This window comes from Odocoileus virginianus, chromosome 34 (assembly GCF_023699985.2).
Source record: "Odocoileus virginianus isolate 20LAN1187 ecotype Illinois chromosome 34, Ovbor_1.2, whole genome shotgun sequence".
In the NCBI taxonomy this organism is placed as follows: Eukaryota; Metazoa; Chordata; class Mammalia; order Artiodactyla; family Cervidae; genus Odocoileus; species Odocoileus virginianus.
Window position 1 is genome coordinate 27,327,043 of NC_069707.1, and position 26,341 is coordinate 27,353,383.

The following is a 26,341-nucleotide window of genomic DNA, read 5'->3' on the forward strand; positions in this document are numbered from 1 at the left end:
CTTACGGGATTCGCAGGAGATAAGGTAACACAATGGCACTTGTACAACAGTGGGGGCTTGTGCCAGAACCAGGGGAGTGCCAAGGAGGGCAGCAACATCAGCCTGAGAAGTGCATCAGAGAAGGCTTCCTGGAGAAGGAAATAAGGTCTTATTTCATCATTTTAATTGCAAAAATAAGGCATGCTCATTATACTGCGTAAGAGGAAAACAAAATTTATAAATAAGCAAACATGCTGTCTTCAATATTTCCCACCCCCAGGCCCACTAGAGAGAGCTGGTTACTGTTGTTTGACATGAACATTTCAGGTTTTCTTGTACACATATGGATGCATACATAAGCCCTCCTTCAAAAAAAAATAAACGTACGCTATCATACACACCTGTCTACCTATAAAAGCACATTGTGGCAACCAGCCTCTAAGAGAGTCCCCAAAGATTGCTGGCTTCCTCATCTTTACACCCTGTGAGCCCCCTCCCACGTTCTACCATAGGTGGTCTGAGGGATGCAACAGAACTGATGGTGTCACTCCGGAGATGAGTATGAAAAAGACCGAGACTTCCATGTTGAATTTTCTTTCTCTTACTTATATCAGTCAGTCTCAGGGAGAGCCAGATGCCATGTTTCAGGGACACTTCAGCCAGTGGAGGGTTCTACACAGTCAGTATCCGAGGCCGGCTAACAATCCCCTGGGTGACTTTGGAGGCATTATTTACATGGGGAGTTTGTGAGCACGTTGGTGTTCCTGGGGCACAAATCTGTGACAGTGTTGGGAGAAGCAACACTGCAGATAGAGGCGAGGGCTAGCCCCAGAGGGCCCTGGCTGCCTGGTTAGTGAGCTTGAACTTTGTCCTGTAGGCAACCCTATAAGCAGAGAAAGGTTCTACACTGAAATTGATGTAATCACATTGCATTTTAGATCAGCCTCCGGCAGCTGTGTTGAGAAGGATGGCTCTGAGGGCCCAGAACTCAAAACAGACACATCATTTAGGAAAACTGCAGCAATTGTCCAGAGAAAAAGCTAATGCGGGCTTGAACCAGGGCAGTGGTGTTTGGATTGAGGAGAAGAGACACAGCGGAGAAGTATTTAGCGGGTAAGAGGGATAGGACTTAGTGACTTATTTGATGTGTCTCGGAGTGGAGAGGTGGGACTAAGGAAAGGAGCAAGGATGGCATTAGGAGTTTAGCTTGAGCTCCTGGGTGGACTGTACTGACAACAAATGAAAAACGCATGTGCAGGAGCCCATGCAGTGAACAAGATGAATTTCGTTAAACTGGGAGACCCAGGTGGGAAGGCAGGAGATCCGGGAGTAGTCAGTATGGAAGTCAAGAACATATAAGTAGATTATCTCTTTCAAAAAAGAGGCCTATTAAATAAGAAATTGATGAGTTCATTTCCGGAAGAGCCAAATTATAGTTAAGATACAGAGAGAGTGCTCACTGCCAAAAGCAGAAGGGACAGCTGACCCTCAGCCTGGGTCTTCCCAGATGAGAGATGCTTTAGGAGGGCCACCCCAGGACCACGGTGTTTCTTAGCTCTTTAGACTTGGAAACACAATCTTGTCAGTTTAGACTTGGAAGCAATTCTCTTAGCAATGATGAGCATCTAGTTACCAGAGAGTCCCACAACTTTCTATTTCTCAGTGGGCTAATTTCTGGTATTCCTAAGAAAAAGGCCACGTAGCAGGACCAGATCCAGTTACAGCTGATTTCAAATTCCAGCTCCATACTTCCTGGCAATTATGGCTCCTGAGCGCCTTCGTTTCCGTGTCTGGAAAATGGGAAGGCTTCCTTGCAGGGATGTCATAAAAATTAAAAGGAATAAGATACAGAAAGCATCTCGTGTGATGCCCAGGTCACAGACGATGCCCAGTGACCCGAGCTCCCCTTTCCTGCAGTCACTCCTCAGGGCTGTGCTCTGGCTGCAGGGACAGGGGGAACTTGGGAGAGGCAGACGGGGATGAAACTCGAGAACTCAGCCGCCAGGAGACAAATTCTGATTTTCCCAACCTAGAGGGACGACTGGCTGTCCTCTGAATCCAGAGGCAGCTTGGCTTGTGAATTACTGAGAATTCAAAAATCTTGTGCATTCTCTTTCAGGATACAATCCAGCTCCTTTCCCTCTAGCTTGACAATCCTAGCTCAAGGCACTCACTAAATAAATGTTCCTCCACCCTCCTTCAGATTAACAGACCCCAAGCACCCGAGGGAAGTATTATGAAGTAGTGTTCTAAACAGCGCTAACATCCCCAAAACAGAGGGGGAAAAAAACCAAGAGGGATATTAGTTTTTAAATGACCAGTGTCTGTTTCAAATGATACATGGTAAATTATTTTAATAAAATCTCTTGCATTCTAAAAGGAAAATAAGTCATTTCCTTTCATTGTAAACATGATCTGGGTTAGGTATTTTAGAAGGTCTATTATAAATTCTGCCCATACAGAGAATACCAACTGTGAACCTGCTTTTATTGAGCTGCATACACTTGGTGCAACAGTTGGTCTTTCTTACAGAGGGAAGCAACACAAAAGCAGCTTATGAACTGACCTCGTGCCAGCTCTAAGCATGTGCTTGAGCACCTTGCACCTTACAAGACAGTCATGTGAAGCAGTGTCCTCTCTATGGGGGCCTCTCAAAAACAGTTAGCACTGATGGGTCTAAGAACCAAAAACAGTGAATACTTTCATGAGACAGATATTCACTGAACACTTTCTGGGTGCCGGGCATGGTGCCAGGGCCAAGCCAGAATGAGGTCCTTGCTCTCAGGCCCTGGCCACTGCATCCTGTACTTGACCAGACTTTCCATTTATGCTTCCAGTAGCAACTTTCTAAAACGTCTTCTCAGAAAACATATATTTTCAAGCCCACGCTTTGCTCCACTTTATGTTTCCTTCTTTTTATCTTTGTATCTTGTGTCTTGTTTTTCTGCAGAAACCAGGAAATATGTAAATTAGACAAAATACATATATTTTATTTTTGTTCTGATAACTACAAGTGTATTTTGCTCTTTACAAATTCTCAAAAACTTGTTAAAAATTTAATGACAGTTTTTGCCATTTGTAACATTTTTTAATTGAAGGACACTTGGTTTACAGAATTTTGCTGTTTTCTGTCAAACCTCAACATGAATCAGCCATGTGAAAGTGAATGCCCAGTTGCTCAGTCATGCCCAACTCTTTGCGATCCCATGGACTATGCAGTCCATGAAATTCTCCAGGCCAGAATATTGGAGTGGGCAGCCTTTCCCTTCTCCAGGGGATCTTCCCAACCCAGGGATGGAACCTAGCTCTCTCACACTACAGGCAGATTCTTTACCAGCTGAGCCACTGGAGTCAGTCACAGGTGTACAAATATCCCCTCCCTCTGAACAAAGTTGTCTATTCTACTACTTTTTCTTTTATAACCTAATTTTTTATGGATCATCACACCTTAAGGTTTTTCACGACTTAAGGAGGTAGTGAAGAGGGTTTATGGCATTAATTAGGATATTTCATTATTAGTTATGAATTAACTAAGTTAATTAGTTTTAAGGTAATTTCCTGAAACCTTGGTAGGACCTAAGACTTTTTGCCCAGGGACCAGGTTTTCAAAAATTTGATTACAGAGAAATAGAAAGAAAGAAATATAGGGTCATGGGTATAATATCTAACACTATTTGAATAAAAGTAAAATACACGTAAGCTCTTAACTCTCAGCATCCTTTTTTTAAAAATAATTTTATTCACTTATTTTTGGCTTGCTGGGTCCTAGTTGCTGTGCAGGCTTCTGTCTGAAGTTGCAGCGAGGCGGGTACTCTCTAGCTGTGTGCAGGCTTTTTAACTGTGGTGGCTTCTCTTGTTGCAGAGCACAGGCTCCAGGCATGTGGGATCAGGAGCTGTAGTTCCTGGGCTCTAGAGCACAGGCTCAAAAGTTGTGGCACACGGACTTAGTTGCTCTGCGGCATGTGGGGTCTTCCTGGACCCAGGGCTGAACCCGAGGCTCCAGCACTGGCAGGCTCTTTACCACTGAGCCACCAGGAAAGCTCCTATGTTCTTATGTATGATGGACACCAGTCCTTGAGAGGCTCTCATTCATTCTGTCAAGCACGGAGTAGATGCTCAATAATTAATCGCTGAATGAATCTGCAGTTCTTAACAGCCCTGCTACTATAACCATAGATGTATCTATATTATATAGTGTTATATATAGATACACTGTATTAGAAAAAGTAACCTTGGTGGGGGTGTCATAAAATCATAAATGATCAAGAGATGCCATTTATTGTGATTTTTATCAATAGCAGTCATTATATGTTAAATCACAAATGACAAATTAAAAGTGAAATATATCACTATCAATATAATCTACGGAGCTCCCATATTTTAATCCATTTTATAACAGGTTATATTTTAATAGATACTACAAGATACACCATACACCATAACTTCAATTATTCTTAAGATTTTTAAGAAATATGGCTTATGTACCAGGCTTTAAATAGTGAGCCAAAGTCTTTATCAGCTGCCTCAAAATTGACTCCAAAATGAATTTGTAAAATTTGAAATATGAATAGTATATAAAAACACAAAATCTGTATTATCAATAATTTCCTGCTAAGCAGTTCTTCAGTCAGTCTCCTTTGTTTCTGAATGGAGAAGTTTGTCTCAAGCCAGCATGGTAAGACAAACAGGATCATATATCTTTATTGTTTCATCCCAAGCACAGTCAGCCACCTGGAAAACAGAAAGGAAGTGAGAAGAAACAATCCACAAACGTTCAAAATTGGGAGAAAAAAGCCTACGTCACTTGTGTAAGTAGATCATCCACCACAGAACAGATCTTTAAATAGGTGGAACACAGGAACGCGTTTCTGGAAAAAAGTCTATTTCCCCTTTTTAAGATACACTTTGGGGCTTGTTTCCAGCTGACTGAAGTTGCCTGTAAGGGTTTCCCACCAGAGCTAACATAATTCCTGAGATCAATGTTGAAAAGGTACATTCCTAAACTGTGAACCAAGACACCATACCAGCTATTATGGGGATAAAAAAGAAGGTAAAGCATAGTGCCTGCCTTCAAAGAATGGCTCATTCAAAACCAAAAGTGGAAAGTGCTCTAATAGACTCTCAGGGAAGCAATTCTTTGAATCTAGCTGGGAAAGTGTCAGAAGATTTCACAAATGCCATTGCATTCACACTGGCCGTCTTCAGGGGCAGATATGGGGTAGACACAGACATTCAAGTCTAAAAAGTGATATAAAAACATGAAGGGAAGATAGTTCAGGGTGCTCAGGAAACGTTGTGTTAAAAAAATTGGTAGGTATAGCAATATCTCAGGGTATCAAATCAATCGTATTTCTGTATACCAAGAGAAAATTTTTAAACTGCAAATAAAAAATTCATTTAGAATAGCATCAAATAACAAAATACTTAGAAACACATTTAACAAAAGGTATGCAAAACATCTACCCTAAAATGCAGCTGAGAGAAATTAAAGATGGCCCAAATAAATGGAAAAGATACCATGTTCATGGGTTCAATATTTATTAAAAAGTTAATTTTCCCCCTAAATGATTTATAAAAAATTCATAATCTCAGCAAGCTTTTTAATAAGAAATGTAGAAGATGACTTTTAGTTCATGTAGAAAGACAGGGGATCTAGAATAGCCACAAAAATTTTGAAAAAGAACAACAGAGTTATACTGTTTACACTACTGGAGGTGAGACTACTCATAAAGCAAAAGCAATCAAGACAATGCAATACTGTAAGAAGGATATACAAGCAGATCAAAGGAAGAGAACACAGGTCTGGAACAGACCCAACACTTGGGCAGCTGCTTTTTAACAAATGTTCCAAAACAATCAATAGGGAAAGAGAAGTCTTTTCAACAAATGATGCTAGAACTGGATGGCCATATGGAAAAAATAAGAATTAAACCCCAACTTCACACCATAAAACAAAAGTTCATTTAAGATGGATGGATCACGGACTGAAATATAAAAGCTAATGGTATAAAGCTTTTAGAAGAAAACACAGGAGACATATAGTCTCAATCTGAGGGCAAGCAAATATTTCTTAAACAGGAAGTAATAACCATAAAGATTAGATAATAGACTCAATCAAATAAAACTTTTGATCATCCAAAGACACTGCTAAGAAACTGAATAAGCGAGTGGGAGACAATATTCACAAAACAGACATCTGGCAAAGAACCTGTATCCAGAATATATAAATTACTATAACTCAGTAATAAAGACAACCCAATTAAAAAATGGACAAAAGACTTTGTTAACAGATAAGAATATAAAATGATCAGTAAGCACATAAAAACATTCAATACCATTAGGCATCATGGAAATGCAAATAAAAACCACAATGAGATACCATTACATACACACAAGAATGGCTAAAATTAAAGATGTGCTGTGCTGTGCTTAGTCACTCAGTCGTGTCCGACTCTTTGTGACCCCATGGACTGTAGCCCGCCAGGCTCCTCTGTCCGTGGGGATTCTCCAGGCAAGAACACTGGAGTGGGTTGCCATGCCCTCCTCCAGGGGATCTTTCTGACCCAGGGATCGAACCCAGGTCTCCCACACTGCAGATGGATTCTTTACCATCTGAGCCACCATGGAAGGCCAACAATACTGGAGTGGGTACCCTATCCCTTCTCCAGGGGATCTTCCCGACCCAGGAATCAAACTGGGGTATCCTGCACTGCAGGCAGATTCTTTACCAGCTGAGCTACCAGGGAAGCCCCAAAAGTAAAGATAGACAACATCAAATGTTAGAAGGGATGCAGAGGAGCTGTAACTCTCATGTGTGTTATGTGTGTTAAGCTGCTTCAGTCGTGTCCAACTCTTTGCAACCCTATGGACTGCAGCCCGCCAGGCTCCTCAGTCCATGGGATTCTCCAGGCAAGAATACTGGAGTAGATTGCCATGCCCTCCTCCAGGGGATCTTCCCAACCCAGGGATGGAACCTGTTTCTTATGTCTCCTGCATTGCCACATTGGTTGTTCTTTACCACTAGCGCCACCTGGGAAGCCCGTGCTGGTATAACCACTGTGGAAAGCTGGCTGTTTCTTATAAAGTTGAACACGCACCGAGTGATTTCACTCCTAGAGGGGCTTCCAACAGAACTGAAAACATGTTTACAAAACAGTGTATATAAGCATGTCCTTAGCAACCTCATTCACAATAGCATACAACTGGAAATGACCATAAGACATACAAAAGAATGGCTGACAAACTGCAGTAAATTCAAATAGAATGCTGCTAAGCAACACAACAGAGGGAACTCCTGATGGAGGGGGAGCAACATGGACGAATCTCACAGACAGTAAGTGGGTGAAAGAAGACAGAAACAAGAGGACACACAGGAGATGCCATCATGTAAGTTCTAAAACAGGCAAAACTAATCTCAGGCAAAATAAAAAATTAAGGAAATGGTTGTTTTGTCTTTTCAACTGGAGGGAGGGAGGGGGCTAGGGAGAGTCTGGAAAGGAGAACAAGGAAATTTGAAAGGAAGATGCAATTGTTTTGGATTGCAATGAGATGTAGATTACACAAGTGTATCTGTTTGTCAAAAACCTATATATAAGATTTGTACATTTCAGTGTATGAAAATGACACCTAGAAACAGTAAGAATAATAATGATGGTAATAAAAATTGAATGAGGACATGAGTAGAAGAATAAACAAAACAAGAATGTTGGTAACTGTCAAATCTGGATAATGGAATTGTATTATCCTATTGTTTACTTTCTATACATTTGAAATTTTCCAGAGTAAGTAAGAGAAGGAAATGAAAAAATGTAGACAGTAACATCAAGGATGAAGCAGCTAGAGAGGGATTTGACCAAAGTTATTTGCACTGTATTTCCCGTCCTTTAATGGTTGCAAAGGCTGAAAGTTACACAAGGGAACTCAAAGTCTCAGTCAATCAAATTACCTGGCTGTCACTATAGAATACAGGAACTGCAGAGATTAATCAGAACATAGAGTAAAGTGAAAGTTGCTCAGTCACATCTGACTCTCTGCAATACCAACGCACTATACAGTCCACAGAATTCTCCAGGCCAGAATGCTGGAGTGGGTAGCCTTTCCCTTCTCCAGGGACTCTTCCCAATCCAGGGATCAAACATAGGTCTCCTGCATTGCAGGCAGATTCTTTACCAGCTGAGTCACAAAGTAAGCCCAATCAGAACAGATAAACTCCTTATCATTCACTAACAGTATCTCAGCTCAGAACCCAAGCTAGAGAAAGCATGAAAGACCTTTCAGTCAAACTTTTAAAATGTAGGCATTAAAAACCAGACTCTTCAAGATTTGGTTGCTACCTACTTCTGTTTCTCCATGCACCAGGCTCACACACTCAAATCCTGGCATCTTGTCCATGCCTCTGTGCTCACGTCTTCTTACTGATCCCCTCCCCTGAATAACCTTTCTCTTTCCCTTCCTCTCTGGTCCTTATCTTGCTTTGCCTGGAGATGACACCTCTTTGTAGAAGAATCCATTTAAGCATTACCTCCTCTGTGAAGTCATTCACTGTACCTATAATATATCAGCTGTGCTTATTTATTAACAAGTGTTTCCAGGTCTTTGAGGGCATGGACCATGTTGTGCTATAACTTAACAATGATTCAAAAAAGATTAGCTCAAAGAATGAGTTTTATAGATTAAGACTGCAGACCTTAACTTTTTCTCATATTCACACTACAGCAGCAGAGGTGGATCCAGAACCTAACACTGCTGAGTCTGTCCACTGAAAATCGTGGCCTCACACTCATTATCTGCCTAATCCTGCAACTGTAAATTTTTATACCCCAAAACACAAAGATTATTATACAAATTTATTTGTCTCATTTATGTATACAGTTTTTCAAGTGCTGGGCCTTTCTGTATGTTGTGTCAACTATTACAGAAAAGATAATCAGGGAAATGAGACAAGCTTCTAATAAAATGTATCTGTAACTTATGTTTCTGAATCCTTATTCAGCACTCTTCAATCCAGCTTCTTACCTACTGAGAACTTATATTTATATATAAATAAATAAATAAATAAAACTAACAAATGTCAAGGCCACTGAATCAGCAAATGTTCATAACTCTACACTAAATTAATTGATAATACGAGAAAGACCTAAAATTGCAAGGATACAGAATCATGACTAGATTATGGGCTTCCCAGGTGGTGTGAGTGGTAAAGAATCCGCTTCCTAGTGCAGGAGATGCAAGACATATGTGTTTGAGCACTGGGTCGAGAAGATCCTCTGGAGAAGGAAATGGCAATACATTCCAGTATTCCTGCCTAGAAAATCCCATGGACAGAGGGGCCTGGTGGACAAAAGTCTATGAGGTTGCAAAGAGTTGGACATGACTGAGCATGCACGCACAGCCAGTATTCTTGCCTGGAAAACCCCATGGACAGAGGGGTCTGGGGGGCTACAGTCCAAGAGGTTGCAAAGAGTTGGACATGACTGAGCACACATGAATAGACTGATTCAAATTAACGCAAACACTCTTTACACATTAACTAATTAACTATTTAATTAAACCCCATCCAGTGCTGGGCTTCTCCAGTAGTTCAGTGGTAAAGAATCCTCCTCCTTGCTAATGTAGGAGACACAAGTTCAATCCCTGGGTCTGGAGGATCCCCTGCCGAGGGAAATGGCAACCCATTCCAGTATTCTTCCCTGGAAAATCCATGGGACAAAGAAATCTGGCGGGCTACAGTCCATGGGGTTACAAAAGAGTCAGATACAACTGAGCGACTAAATAAACAACATTGAATGCTGTGAGTTTTAAAAAGCTAACAAGTAAAAAAAATAATAATAATAAGGTAAGAAAGAAAAGCACTTTACTAAACTAACAAGGCTCCAGATTCTCTAAGGCAGGCAATGTAGAGACAAGACTTCCTGATAAAGAAAAGTGGCCATGAGGTCACTGGGGGTCCGCAGTGGGGCACTCATTAATTACCATCACAACCGAAATGGCCTTGAAGGGACTGCTTCCCTACTTAGTTCTATAAATTAGGGTAAACAGGGCCTTTTCTTAATGTCCCATGCTACCTATCTGAAGCCAGCCTAAAAGACTTTGCTAAAAATTAGGGTTAACAGAAAAACCAAAAAATAAGTAAGTAAATCAGATGACATGGGTAATAAATACTCTTGTTCTACTGGATGAGATCCACCCATTGCAGCAAGGAATCTTTCCCAGCCCCCATCCCGCTTCTCCATGGCAAAGCCATCTTTCCCTCCCATCTCTAGGAATTCACTCCTGGACATGAAGACTCCTTCAAGGCCAGACTCACGACAGAGAATGAGAAGACAATAACAGGATATCTCCTTTCTCATCTACCGAAGATCCTCTTTCTCCGTTTCAGGCTCCTATATGAGGACTCATTTCTTTGCCCATTACCTTGCTGTCAGGAAAAACTGTGAAAGATTGCAATCAGCAGATAGACTGCTAGATGTTCTTTCAGTGGAATGTTGGCATTGTTCTAGAGCCTCACAGGATTACTGGAATCTATAGGGGTCGGTCTTATGCCTTCCACTGGCTCTGACTGGATTATTTTACAACTCTAAAGTTATAGAAAACTGATAGTAATCAAATGATTCTCAGCCATTAAAATTGCAAATGAAGGCTGTCCTATAGAGACACAATCGATGCCTTGTCCTGTCTCCTGAGAGATGATTCTAATCATTAAGTGTTACTGTCCATGGATACTGACTAGTTCTGCACCTATTATAAATTCATTCTCACATTCATCAGCTGCCTATATTTTGTTCTTTGGTTCCTTTGTGCTAGCTGTAAAATCCTTCACAAGTTACAAAAGGTCTTTGACACATGTTCATATTATACTTGTATGAGAGCCATGACTGCCATATTGAAAATTATCCTTGAATATGGTCACAGAAAAGCCATTTCATTAAAAGAACAAACATGAAATGAGAATAAGGGGCTGATAATCATCTAGAAAAAGGAGGCTAAGAACAATTGCTAAAATAGGGTATGAAATTGAGCTCTATCTACATATTCTGGCAGCAAAAGTGAAAAAGGCAAACAATAATATAAGATACACAAATATAATGAATTTACCAGTTCATCAGGGGAGATAAAGTTTTTTTCTAGACCTTGACTATAAGAGAAATACATAATAGACCCCTGTTACAAAAAGCAATATAATGCCAAAAGAGTAGATTTAAAAGAGATTAAAAAATCATTCTTCATATCGCTGTTTTAAAAATAAACATCTCAACCCTCAAATAAGACAAAAGCACACTGTTAAACTTCAGTTTCCTAGAGGCATTCCTACTATGCAGTGGTCTCAAGCTTTGGTGTACATTAGAATAGCTTCCCAGGTAAAGAATCTGCCTGCCTGTGCAAGAGATGCAAGAGACGTGGCTTCAATCCCTGGGTCAGGAAGATCCCCTGGAGTAGGAAACAGCAACTCACACCAGTATTCTTCCTGCAAAATTCCATAGACAGAGAAGCCTGGCAGGCTACAGTCCGTGGGGTCGCAGAGAGTCAGACACGACTGAACTGAACTGAAAATCTGTGGATGGGGAGACCATGGTACAGAAGGTTTACTCTACATCAATTACCTGGGCTTTCGTCCTGTGCACTAACCTGGAGTTCTGAGAAAGTACTTTATGTGCAAGAACTTTTGGTTATCAACTAAAAGGAAATTTAGCATTATTGAAAAAAATCTTTTTAAGGAAGATTTCTCTTCCAATCTTGCGGGAAAAGAAGAGGTTAATTTGCCACTAATACAATGGAAGACAGTTTGAGCCATAGTTTTACATTTTTATTTAGAATCTAAGTTTCAAATCTGGTGGGTTGATATGTGATGGGAAGACAGTGAGTTGAGAGGAGGACCAAGAAAGAAGAAACACTGAACTATCTTTAAAGAAAATCACTAGTCTTACACCTGAAGCATTCTTAACCAAAAGTTTGTGTAGCTTCTTGACCTGATTCTCCATAAGTAAGAATCCAGAATTTCTACTTGAACACTTTAGAAAATTCTATTACTCATTTAAACTCTGGTGAATAACAGTATTTTTATGTTACTTATTTTATTTTAGATTTGTACCCTGGTGAGTTCCAAGTGGGTTAGAACAGTTTACAGATAAACCCACAGGGCCAAATAAAATAAATACAGATTTTAATAAATCTGTTCTGAAGCGGACAAATGTAGCAAAACCTTCCAGGTTTCAGAGCGAATCATATTACAACACCTGCATAATAAACTGGGCTCTTTGCTTTACAATAACTATGGAGAAAATGAAACTATTCTGGGCGATATAGCTTCTATTTTCTAACAACGTTCGCATATGGATGGAAACACTTCTGTACAAATACACCTAAACACAATTTTTTTAGTCACTGATTATGTGTCTTGGCAGAATCTGGGGATTATACCCACTATCTTAAAATAATAACTATATATCAGCAACAAAAAAAGAATAAATGAGGAACTAAAAAGTTCTAGCTTAAAGGCAACTAAATTGCATTATAAGTCCTCTGATAAAACCCTTAATCTTTCAAGAGAGGCTTTTCTGACTGCTGACTACCATCTAGGGAGTCTAGGGTTTCTGAAGGCTGGCTGCCAAGGCCTACCTTGTTTGACCCTCTCCTCTGAAGGCGTGCATGTGGATATCATAGCATAGGAGCCTGCAGGCTTTGCATCTTCTGCCCGAGGATACTCAAGTGGAAAACTTATTTCTTACCCTGCAAGCTCCCATTGTTGTACATCTCATCCCTGTGTCCTCTAAACGTCCTTTAACTGAGATCAAAACACCAACCTTTTCAGTAAAACTCAGAATGAAAATTACCAACATTACAGGAAAAATGGTTTGTTAGAATATTTTATATTTGTTTAATGTAAAATTGGAAGAAAAGATTAATCTTTTTCATTATTATTTTTAAAAGCTCCTATCTTTCCAGGGTAGTGAGAAATAATCGATAAGGTGAGGGCGCATACAAACATCTATTTTTTGTTAGTTCAATTTTACTTTGAACAGTGCATTTGATATTTCTAATTTTAGGAGTAAGCACATTAATTAGAAATATGAATTTCTTGATATTATCCTAGCATGTCATTTTCTTTAAAACATGTAAGGAAGCATTCTTGAAAAACAGAATAGAAACTTATTATCTGCCGAAAAAGCCTATTAATTTCTGAATTCAGCTATAGCATATACATCATGACATCATACATGGAATGCTTGAAAGCAACTGTATTAAATATTTTACCATTTTCTATGTGTAAAGTACTAGGCTAAGTTCCACAGTGGACCCAAGGATATTAAAGAAACAAATTCAGTCAATAAGGAGTTTATAATAAAAATTTATCAGTGATGGATCAAGTAAGACTTGTTATAAAGCATCGTCAATAATAATGACCCTATAAATGCAAATTTTGGAAAACATTATAATAAAAATATAAGACTTTATATACATGTGTAATTTAGAAATGATTTATATTCCTAGTTTATCAATGTTCTCCATTTTATTAAAATGTTTACACATGCCATTGATAAGGCAATTTATTTCAATTGATTTAATACGGCTGTTATACAACAAAGACATCTTACAGACCCATTAAAAAGTTTACTTTACTGACAAGTTTTCCATTCTTATTTATCATTATACTCTTTCCTCTCAATTTTGTGCACAATTGTTTTTGCCCTTGGGAAATTTATTTAATCTATTATAATTATCTGTATGATACATACAGATAGTTATAAATCTTTAGCAAAAATGGACAAGAGAAATAAGCAGACAGATGTAGAGAAAATTAAAGAAATCAAAAAGAGTCAAATCTAAATTTTAAAAAGCAGTGCAGACAGTACGTTGCAATGTATTAAACTACAGACTAAACAAAACATGTCTTATTTACTCAACCAGCTTCCCAAAGGAAGCGACTGCAGAGAAGAATGTGGTTTATTATGTTAATCAGTATGGGGTTTAAGTAAAGGTAAGAAAAGTGTTGACTAATATACTAAAAAAAAGGGTCTTTTCATTCATCCACTCATTCATTCATTAAACATTTATTCAGTACCTACATATCAGGGAGTTTATGTAACTTCTGGCAAGGGGCTGGTACTCAAATATTTACTGAAGCAAAAAAACAGAAAGGAGAGAAGGGGGAGAAGACCTTGGCCAGGATTTGGAAAGGCAGAAATACTTTGCACAAGCAGAAGTGGAGGACAGATAGGGAAACAGTGGCAAACACATGGAGATGACAAATAATAAAATATAATTGGTATAAAATAGAGAGATTACATAGGATAGTGAGAAGTTAAATCAGAGAGCAATACAGATTACATTGACTCTTGAAAGTAGGATTAACAGTTCAGACTATTATGGAGGTAACAGGCTGCCTCTTGAAATGTTGCTGGGAGGACATGATGAAGAGGACAATTTAACTATGTTGATTTGTAAATTAAAAACTACTATGTAACTAGTATGGCAGACAGTTAATGCTCAGAGTCACTTCAAGAGCAGTCACAGGGATGGCTGACCGTGTGTTTCAGATGACAAAGACCTGCTGCTGCTGCTGAGTCACTTCAGTCGTGTCCGACTCTGTGCAACCCCACAGACGGCAGCCCACCAGGCTCCCCCGTCCCTGGGATTCTCCAGGCAAGAACACTGGAGTCGGTTGCCATTTCCTTCTCTAGCACATGAAAGTGAAAAGTGAAAGTGAAGTCGCTCAGTCGTGTCCGACTCTTAGCGACCCCATGGACTGCAGCCCACCAGGCTCCTCTGTCCATGGGATTTTCCAGGCAAGAGGACTGGAGTGGGGTGCCACTGCCTTCTCCTGAGAAAGACCTATTAGGAGGCAGATGTAGTATCTTTTATAAGATGAGAAAGATAGCCAGAAGAAAAAAAAAGAGAGTATTCTGCTGCAAGAACATGATGTGTCTGTTCATTTATTCCAGTCATTTTTTAAGGTCCCTTAGTAAAGGTATATAATTTTCTTTATCTAGAGTCCTGCACATTTTAAAACTTTTATTCTTCTATGTATCACACATACCACATACACAGTTGTTGCCATGTAAAAAGTTTTCCTATTTTACTCTTTAACTGATTATGTATATCCACATGGCATTCGTTTTTTATATATTTTATTGCTTTTTATTGAACTCTTATTATTTTTAATGGGTTTAAAATTGAGGCTCTTAGATTATAACACTTGACAACTGTATGAAGTACAAAGATAAAATTTTCTACCTTTTAAGAATTTTCTACCTTTTATATTCCATTTTGTTTTTTCCTATTACTAACTGGTGACAATTTTAGAACCATGTTGATTAACAGTAATAATGGTGGCAAATCTCATCTTGTCTTCAATGGGGCCATTGATATATTTAAGGTCAAGGATGAAGAAAAATCAGATTAGCATGATGCAGAGCTCTGCCATAAGCAGCTCTAAGAAATCAATGGAATGATGCAAAGAGCTTAGAGACCGGTTTGGAAGTGATTGCAGTTATCCATGGCAGAGGTACTAATAAATGCTTATCTAAGGCAGCAAAGCTAGAAGAGTATGGCCCACATTTCAGAAATGCTGCTAAGGGAAAAATCCGTAAGCTTGATGCCCAATGAATTTTAGGGGTGCAAAGAGAAACAAGAAAACTAGGATGGTTTGCCAGGTCTTGAGTCTGGCTCCAAGATGCAACATTAGGAATACTGAAAGAAAAGTAATGAAACATCTGTTGAGATCACACAGCAAAAGCAAGTGGATAAACAGGTCAAGCATCACTGACATATAATTAAAGGCCAACTTGAAGAAGGTGTGTAAAAGTAAGAGGACTAACACTTGTATACTGGAGAACATCTGGTTTTGGAAGGATGGTAACAAAGACTGGCAAAGGAGATGGAGATATTTAGCAAAGAAGGAACAACTGGTTAGCACGGTTTACATTAAAGCAACAGGAGGGGAAGATTTTTCTTTTATAAAAATTATATAGCTAAAAAAAGTCCAAGAAAAGGCTAACTTGGTTTTCAGAAGCTTTTACTGGTGACCTTTTGGGACTTAACTTCAATTGAATGATGAAAGGGAGACAGGTACAGGGGCTAAAAAGAAAGTGTTGACTTTGAGAAAGTAAAAGCAAGTTAAGCTACTAATTCTTGATGTCTAATAATAGAAGAGAAACTAAATTTACTGGTAGGGAGGTAAGACAGTGGGGTCAAGTGAGTTTTGAAAATAGAGAAAAGAACTGACTGGAAATCTAAAACAAAAACAAAATCCCACAGTGGATTATTGAGGAAGCAAAGATCTGAATGAGAAAGCCAGTGAGAAAATTAGGAACTTAATGGAAAGGGGGAAAACAGAGCTTAACATAAATATTGTGAGGTTATAGAACTGAAAGGAGACATTCATTCTTGTCTATTTATACAATAAGGTAGGAGGTAAAGACAAATGTTCAGAGTGTTAATGATGTTGCAGAAGGCTGAGGGAAGATATTGTGGAGAATGGACTGGAAAATCAAAAAGCCTTCAGAGGCAGGTTGAGTAGGACCAAGAGCCTAAATGAAGTTTTTTTGAAAAAGTAATTTGCTGTGTGTTGTCAGCAATTTTGCCTGTTTTTTAAGAAGCAATGCACCATAGTCAAGAGAAAGAAAAATGAGTAAGAGAGTGAATGACTGATTCAGGAAGGGAACCCAGAAACAGCAGAGGCTAAGGTGGGAACAATTTCAGAACCTCTCATTGCAAGGACTGCTCATGGAGTGCAGGGGGCACAACAGGATTACACCAAGATCCGGCAGAGCTGGACCAGGGGAAGGTTTTGTGGCTGGGGGAAAACAAGCACTTGTTACACAATTTTAAGCTAAATGTTTCACAATTATGAAAGCCTTAAAAAGGCAACAACAGAGCCCAATGCCTGAGAACACTGCGTGCTTCTGGCACCTGCTCTTTTCAACTCTAGAGCCAGTCTATGACGGAAGCGCAAAATGCCACCTCAGGCTAAAGCCAAACAGGACATGTACACCCCATCTACCACTAATGCGAGCTGTCTTCTAAAATCTGATTCTCCAATCTCATACTGAGAATTTTAAAATATTTTATCTACTGTCAACCTTCAAACTTGGGATCTCAATCAAAACATGAGCTGAATGTTTTAATGATAGCCCAGTATTTCTGTTGTTTCTTTATTATTTTGTTTTAACTGAGATAGAACTGACAAGTTAACATCAGTTTCAGGTATACAGCATAATGATTATATACATATATATCTTATACACACACACAGAAAGAACCAAATCTAAGCATCTTTCACTGACACCAAATGAAAATACACAAAATTTCTTCTGCTTTATTTTAGGGAAAAATCTTGCTTCCCTGGTGGTTCATAAAGAATCTGCCTGCAATCCCACAGACAGAGACTGGTAGGCTACAGTCCCTGGGGTCACAAAGAGCGGGACACATCTGAGCAACTAACACTTTCACTTTCACACTTTATAGTACCTACACGTTCCTATCATGGATAGACTAGGAAATTCATTCATTAAAAGATTATGATTACCAAGTACTGATATTTTGAAGTCCCAGAAGATAAATGCATACATGTGATACAATCACAACAATGAAGAACATGTACACAAAATGACCAGAAGAGTATTTCCCTTTGGGAAGGAGAGAGGGGGTGATATTTGGAAGGAAGCACGACTAGGCTTTCTGGGATGCTGGTAGTGTGATCCATACTTAACCTAAATGGTTGTTACACAAGTGTAGTTACTTGGTAACTTGCTGAATTACACACAAAATACGTGTGTTTTCCAATGTATGTACTACACTTCAAATAAAAGTTCCTAGAAAAAGGCTGAAAAGAAGCAAGTTAATAAGGTATAATACAGATTCTTTCTAGAGTGGCAAAACCATGGATAATCTTTATACTTTCTTCTAAATATAACTTCTCAATTTCATAAAGGAAAAAAGATATATTTATTAAACACACAGATGAGGTATCTTGGAATGAGCTAGTAATGTCTGCTTTTTAAAAGAGAAATAACTATCTTCCAAATGCATAATGATACATAAACCTATACCCAGCTTATAAATACTAAACTAAATATCAATGAGCAGAACTGATACTGAAGAGACAAAGTCAGGGATTCTAAAAATACATTAATACAGAAAATTCCAATTATACCAATGGACATATATTACAGGTCTAGAATCATAAGCCTAAAGACAGAAAAAAAGGTTTCCAATTTAGAAATAATAAGGGTAAGAAAGAAAAGAGAAAATGCCAGGACTATACAAATCAAGATCAGAGGGAAAAAATTCAAAGAAAAATGTTCTGAAGTGAAAGATGATTTCAGTCTGGTTAACAAGAGGGCACGGAGTATTTCTTAGCAATTATCCTTCAAGAATGACCCCAGACACTTATTTGTCAAGTTTTAAACTTTTAAAGACAAGACCTTACACTCAGTCAAAAAGAAAGGAGGTTATAACACAAGAATCTCTTTGGATCTCATTTTTCAGATCTCTAAGAAGGGAGAAGCTAAAAAGAAAATTATAAATACAAGAAAAATCTCTTTTAAGACAGGGAATATATTAAAGCATGGAAGTCCAAAAGTATGTCAGCAGAGTCTCGTAGCTATTAGAATCAACACAAGAGATGACAAGTTTTTGAAAGAAGATTGAAAGGTATCCTCTATGAGGTGAGAGAAAACTACTTTCTAACAGAATAAACTATGAGCAAAGAGTGAGATTAAATTAACATGCAATCAGTAATCTCGAATACATATATATGAGAATAAAGGATAAATACATGTTAAAAATAACTTAAACTACCAACAAAAGGTTAATGTGGTAGATTTAGAATGGTTACAAATTCCTTGCACCTACTCCCAACAAGAGGTGGAGTCCCTCTGTCACTCTGAATCTGACCTGGCCTTTTAACTTGCTTTGCAACAGAAGGAACGTTGTGTGACTCTGAGGTCTAGTCCTGAAGACACCTCGCTATCACCCTCCTGGAAATCTACAACTGCCAGGTAAAGAAGCCTGGACTCATCTGGAGACACATGGCTCAGAAGAAAACCAGTGCTATACTCTATGTATTTGTGACTCTGAGGTCTAGTCCTGAAGACACCTCGCTATCACCCTCCTGGAAATCTACAACTGCCAGGTAAAGAAGCCTGGACTCATCTGGAGACATATGGCTCAGAAGAAAACCAGTGCTATACTCTATGTATCTGTGTGAAGCCATCTTAGATCACATAGCCCTGGTTAAGTCACTAGATGACTGCAGTCACATGAGTGACCCCAGGTGAGATCAATAAAGGAACTACTTGGCTGAGTTTGGTATAAATTGTTGAATCACAGAATTAATTGTAAGCAAAGAAAATTGTTGTTTAAACTACTAGGTTGTAAGGGAGTTTGTTACAAAAGAGAACTTTTTATCTTTTTTTGTTTTTTTTTATTGTTTTGTTAGCAAAAGATAACTGAGATAAGATAAGTGAGAGGAAGACAGGGAGGTGAACTAAGAACTTGATGCTTATTCCCCCTAGGAAGGAGTTTAATGTTACTTGGTAAAACTATACATTAATAATATAAATAAAACAAATGCTTGCATTAAAATGTGATGATTTTAGATATGCTCTTTTTAAAAAAAATGCTGGTTTTAAAAAAACTTAGTTTGAAAGGAAAGTGTAAAGTCCAAGACAGAATATAAATAAAATAAAGGGAAAAAGATAAATTTACAGGGAGAAGAAAAGTATAAACTAATCACTGAAAATGTTAAATCATATGAAACATTTAGAAATGTATTCTGAATCTTTCCATCTTTACATTTCTAGTCATACCTATGGTTTGTTCTCCCACAATAGCCAGAACGATCTTTTAAAACACAAATCACAGGATAGCCACGTGCAGTAAGAATGAAACTGGACCACCATCTTACACCATAAACAAAAATGAAAACGGATTAAAGATTTGAATGTAAGATCTGAAACTATAAAACTCCTAGAAGAAAATATAGGCAGTAAGCTCCTTGACACTGGTCCTAGTAGTAATTTTTTGGCTCTAACTCCAAAAGCAAAGGCAATAAAAGCAAAAAAAAAATCAAGTGGGACTACATCAGACTAAAGACGTTACCCAGTGAAGGAAAGTATCAAGAAAGAAGAAAAGATAGCCTACTGAGCAGGAGACTATGTTGCAAGCCATATATCTGATAAGAGGTTACTATCCAAAATATGTAAAGAACTCGTATAACTTAGCACCAAAAACAAATAATCTGATTAAAAAATGGGCAGAGGAAGTGAATAGATATTTTTCCAAAGAAGCCATACAGATGGCCAACAGGTATAATACATGAAATCGTGCTCAAGGTCACTATTTAGCAGGGCAATGCTGATCAAAACCACAATGAGGCATCCCTTCACACCTGTGAGAACGGCTCTTAACAAAAAGACAAGAGATAGTAAGTGGTGGCGAGGATGTGGAGAAGAGTGAGCCTTTATATACTGTCGGTGGGAATGCAAATTGGTACAGCCACGATGGGGGAAAAAATGAAGATCCCTCAAAAAATTAAAAATAGAACTACTATATGATGCAGGAATTACACTTCTCGGTATTTATCTGAAGAAAGTGAAAACACCAATTTGACATTTGGCACTCTCCAAGACCTGGATGAGGAGATGCCATGCATCATAGATGCACATCTACTGCCTCAGGCCACAGACTGGGGATTGTAGAGATGGGTCAACAGAAATAGAGGAGAAGGAAAATACCTAATTTAGGGTCCCTTTTGGAGTATTGTCATGCTTCAACAGGCACATTACAACATTTTTATAAACTGGAATAGCAAACATGTATAATTATTTTATTAAAAATAGCTTCTATGATAAATGTTTTTCTCAGAAAAGGAACTAATATATTTAAGGCACATTGTATTTACATTAAGGATCATACCATTTCACTCATCATTATTTCAATTTCTTCTCTTCTTAGATGCTACCAAGTCATTTTCAAACAATTATTCTAATGCTAATGAGAATATTTTAACATATAATGGGAATATTTTAAACTTAGAATTATGTCTTGAATTTCTAAAACAAAAAGAAACCCATGTATTCATTTAAATTTAAGAACACAGTAATGAGAAACAGAATTTGCTTTGTGTTTAACTTCTAAAAGTTATCATAAATGCATAACTTCTTAGTCATACAGTAGAATTTCCACATATTATTTTGTTTCAGTAATATGATGGCATTTTCACATAGCCTGCTTTATTAAAGTATTTTATCAGTCAAGGTAGTCAAGTGTTTCCGATCTGAGTTTACACTTTCCAAAACTGAAACTACTTTATTAAAAAATCTGAAGAATATTTAAAATTCAAAAAAGTCCTCAAGAGAACAAAAAGGGGGAAAGATGAAGTTTGGTAACTGAAACAGTAGCCATTCTCCTCTACTTTGCTCCCCATGTGGAGCCTCTCTTCTGACATGGCCTGAGGAGAGAGGGTGACCGTCCTGAGAGGGAAATGACAGGCCCGTAATCTGGACTGCTTAGCGGACAGCTGAATCCAGGGCCACACACTCTTGACTTCCATCAACCTCTGGGGTTGATCCTTCCTCACTCCACTCTTCTCCTGTTACCCTTTCTTTCCTTCGGAGGAGGTCTACAAGTTAGGCACAATAGTTTGGGGGAAGTTTCCTTTTCCTCTCAGGAAAGTTAACCCTTCAAGAGGAAAAAAAGTATGTCAAGTTTCTGGATACCTCTTCTTCCCTAGTATTTCAAATGCTCAAGTTTACACAGCGAAAAAGGTCAGGTTTCTTAAGTAAATGTACTTTACCTTGCCCTAAAGGCAAGAATTTTGTTCATAAAAGCAATGCATGCCACACGTAGAGCTATTTGTAAACTGTATGGGTAGGAAAAAATATGAGGAGATTGATCCATTACCTGAGTAGGACTCTGAAGACTTAAATCTAAACCACAAGTAAATTCTGTATGATGTTCCACTGTTTCAAGAAGAGGGTCAGGCTTTGAAAAGTTCCAGAATCTGTGAATATAAAGAAAAATAAATAATTTAAATATTAAAACTACAAAAAAACTTTTAAGAAAAAACAGATATTAAACATAGCAAAGATTTTTATCAAACAGGCTCAACCAATTCATAAATGCAGAGCCCCACTACTAATCTACGTAAAAATCTAATAAAGAAAAAAATGTTTTCTACTGTATATAAAAAGACAAAAACCAAATGGAATTATTAATCAATGCACTCCTGTAGAAGTTTATTGTATTCCCATTAGTATACTTTATAGGACAGAAGTTATAGTTCATTTTTTTTTAATATTGTCCAAGGACATTTGAGATGAAAGACACTAGGCTTTTTTTACAAATTCTAAAAGCATTATTCATGGCTGTAAAATAAGGATATTGGATTACACGAACTCTTAACATTTTGTGTTTTAAATACTACTTCATTTCTCAACACGTGACATGAACAGACTGTAGGTTTAATTTACATTTCAACAGCAATTCAAAGTCTTTAAAAATAATATGTTCTCTTATGAAAATCTCTGTAATTCTGAAATTATCTTTTTTCTGAGGCAGGGCCTTTCTTATAGATTCCACATCAATGTAATTTCTAGAGGCAAGAAAAACTGAAATATGTTTTCCTCAGCCAAAATTAAATATTCTATTTATCCTCTATAGACTGGGAGTGGTAATATTTATCATAATATATCCCTGATTTCTACTATACAGAGAAGAATTTTGTCCTGTTCTCAATGCACAAAATAGTACTTTATGTCTGAAGCTTTATTTGCTCATCATCTTTATTATTTGACTCTACACACACCACAAAAATGGCATATTCAGAATCACAGAGGCCTACCAATTCAGCTTGCCTAATCATCTACAACATGGGACATGCTGAAGGTTTAGCAGATCTCTTTGAAAGAGTAAATACACAGAACTAACAGTCAGTTTGTTTAACCCGGTGGTTATTATTTCCCTAATAAATACAGAGTTGGTCTTATTAAGTTTGAAAAGGACTGTTGCTATGGATAATCCACTGTGGGGTACCACAGAGACAATGAATAAACAGCCCATTAATCAGATCACTGAAATCTACACAATATTTAAGGAGAGTGATTTTACTTTTGAAAAATTTCTTGTCCAAACAAATGAGGGTACAGGCTGCGGTCTTTCTCAGAAACTATAAAAGTGGTCTCTGCTGTTTTTGCATATTTGTTCATTTGGATCTAGAGACAGAATTGTACTGAAATCTAATTTTCTAGATCTTGATAATGTTTATAAGCAAAAGTAAATATCTAATTGTATCTTTCATTCCTGAAACATGGTTATTCACTGATTTTCATTATTTGAGGCAATAATCAAATGATTTTGTACATACCCACTTTGTTCCAAAAAATGTTAACAATGGTTTTGAAAATATGCACTTAATACAGCAAAAAATATATAAGTTAAAGGAAAAGTAAGGGTAGAAAAGTCAATTCAAACCTGTAACGAGACTGGTAAACAAAAATATATATTCATGAAGTTGTATATACTTGACAGTGAGGACCTTGAGATGCTAAGCCTTGCAGCAGTCAAAGCAGAATAGGAGACATGACCAGGCCCTGAATTCATAGTGTCTACATCCAAATTGCTCTTGGAAATTTCAGACAGAAATTCATCCATAGGAATTCACATTACCTAATCCTATACTTAGGTAATGAAGAGCATCCTCAACATTCCTTAAGGAAACACAGAGATGTTGCTTCATGGGTTCTTCCTCATGAGTCAGCATTACACCAAATGGTGATTTAGCAGAATCCTTCTATGGGAAAGTCATTTAATCCAGGTACCAGCTCTCTTAACTTCATTTGAGATTTAGATTTTTTTTCAGTACAATGAATTGAATACAAACCATAAAAAATGGTTTCTTTTAGAATTTTTTTAAAGATAATAGGAAAAGGAGTACGTTAAGGCTGTATATTGTCACTCTGTTTATTTAACTTATATGCAGAGTACATCACGAGAAACGCTGGGCTGGATGAAGCACAAGCTGGAATCAAGAATGCCGGGAGAAATATCAATAACCTCAGATATGCAGATGACACCACCCTTATGACAGAAAGTGAAGAAGAACTAAAGAGCCTCTTGATGAAAGTGAAAGAGGAGAGTGAAAAATTTGGCTTAAAGCTCAACATTCAGAAAACTAAGATCACGGCAACCGGTCCCATCACTTCATGGAAACCAGTGGAAACAGTGCCAGACTTTATTTTTGGGGGCTCCAAAATCACTGCAGATGGTGACTGCAGCCATGAAATTAAAAGATACTTACTCCTTGGAAGGAAAGCTATGACCAACCTAGACAGCATATTAAAAAGCAGAGACATTACCTTGCCAATAAAGGTTCGTCTAGTCAAGGCTATGCTTTTTCCAGTAGTCCTGTATGGATGGGAGAGTTGGACTGTGAAGAAAGCTGAGCGCCGAAAAATTGATGCTTTTGAACTGTGGTGTTGGAGAAGACTCTTGAGAGTCCCTTGGACAGCAAGGAGATCCAACAAGTCCATCCTAAAGGAGATCAGTCCTGGGTGTTCATTAGAAGGACTGATGCTGAAGCTGAAACTCCAAATCTTTGGCCACCTGATATGAAGAGCTGACTCAGTGGAAAAGACCCTGATGCTGGGAAAGACTGAGGGCAGGAGGAGAAGGGAATGACAGAAGATGAGATGGTTGGATGGCATCACCGACTCGATGGACATGGGTTTGGGTGGACTCCGGGAGTTGGTGATGGACAGGGAGGCCTGGTGTGCTGAGGTTCATGGGGTCACAAAGAGTCGGACATGACTGAGTGGCTGAACTGAACTGAACATGGATTTGTTTATACCCTCCTGACAAGGTTCTGGAAAACAGTTTTTATTGTTCTTTTGTTATTTTAGGCCAGTTAAAGGATAAGGCAGCACTGAGGACAAGACAGGTGGCCTTAAGAAAATTTGGTTACTAACAAGGGCACGTGTGTGAAACCATCCAACTTTAGCTTGAACAAGTGTGACACAGAAAGTCACACATGCAGGAGGGCTGAAATTCTACTCAAAAAGTTTGAATTTGCTCTAATACACAGTTTAATGGGTGGTCATGGCCCCACCCAGTTCCACACCACAGATTCACACTATCCTAATTTTAACATAAATTTAACATAATGCAAGTATTACTGTGCATTTTGCAAAACCCTCATGAAACAAAATGCATGCCAACACTCTAAGGTTACTATTTGGTGAAAGGAGGGCTAGTCTAGTGAATGTCCTAATAGCATTATTGACTGTTATTCTAATGTAATTATGAAATTATGTAACATACAAAGTGTATATTACAGTGCAAAAACAATGAGACATTCATTCCTAGCAGAATGGCTGACTAGGTGCCTAGACCAATACTCCTACTGGAAAAAACCCCAAATCCTACATAATACAGAAAAACAAACAAACACCAGAAAAACTTCATAAAAGCATCAGCAAGGAACACTCAGGTAAAAACCATGTGAACACTGAATCCCAGAAATGGATGTGGAACAATGATGCCAGTTTCTGCCTTCAGAGGATCTGCTAAATAGAGAGATCTCAAGCTTCAGATTTAATTAATATTAATAATTTTAACCAAATTAAAATGTCTTAACAAAAATATCAAGTTAAACACAGTAAACTGCATAAGCTAAATCAGTTGAGAAAACCAAAAACATAGCAATGTGACTATGTAATTTGTTTTTTAACTGCAACGGCTCTTTCAATAAATAACAAAAAGAAATTTATTTTTCTTCATTCCCACGTTCCAATGGCAATCGCTGTTAACAGTCTGATAGGTATACACGGCCAGAATTCTTCTGTTACGTTGCAATAGGAAGGGGTGAACTGTAAGGAGCAGGTGAGCTTTTCTCCAGGTTTCCTTGCAAGTGCAATGGAGGGAGTGGGCAAGTTCTCTTCCTGCAGTCTTCCTCTGGACTCTAGGGCTCCAGAAGTTCTATATATCTCAGGACTTTCATATGCCTATCATGCCAGTAAAATTGGCTCCTTTTAATTGGGAGAAGTCAGGCCACATATATCATTCAGTGGTCAAATAAGACATATTATTTTTAAGTGAAATGTTTGTTTTGGTCTAGCACATACACTATTTGGTGCCTTTTTGTCTCTTTGCTGATGAAATCACTGACTCATGGGAAGTAAATATATTAGAAAGGCCTCCAATGATTAAAAATACTACAGAACTGTAGGAACATTTTTCATTTAAACTGGAAATGGAAAAAGAGCATCATAGTATGATGTCTCAGTTGAGTTTCTTTTTGTCTCTGACTCTACAATTCATGAACACAGCAAACATGTAGTACTGTGTCAAACAAAACATCAAAATT

At 38.0% G+C, this 26,341-nt stretch overlaps 1 protein-coding gene across 1 annotated transcript in view; it reads right to left on the reverse strand.

The window, feature by feature from the left end:
* Positions 1-4,241: 4,241 nt before the first annotated feature.
* Positions 4,242-26,341, reverse strand: part of PEX7 (peroxisomal biogenesis factor 7) — a 73,124-nt gene continuing 51,024 nt past the window's right edge. Inside the window, exons 9-10 of the mRNA XM_070461455.1 lie at positions 21,883-21,982; positions 4,242-4,710 (exon numbers count right to left, since the gene is read on the reverse strand). Coding sequence (XP_070317556.1) covers positions 4,642-4,710; positions 21,883-21,982 — 169 coding nt within the window. The 3' untranslated portion in view covers positions 4,242-4,641. The remainder of the gene's footprint in view (positions 4,711-21,882; positions 21,983-26,341) is intronic.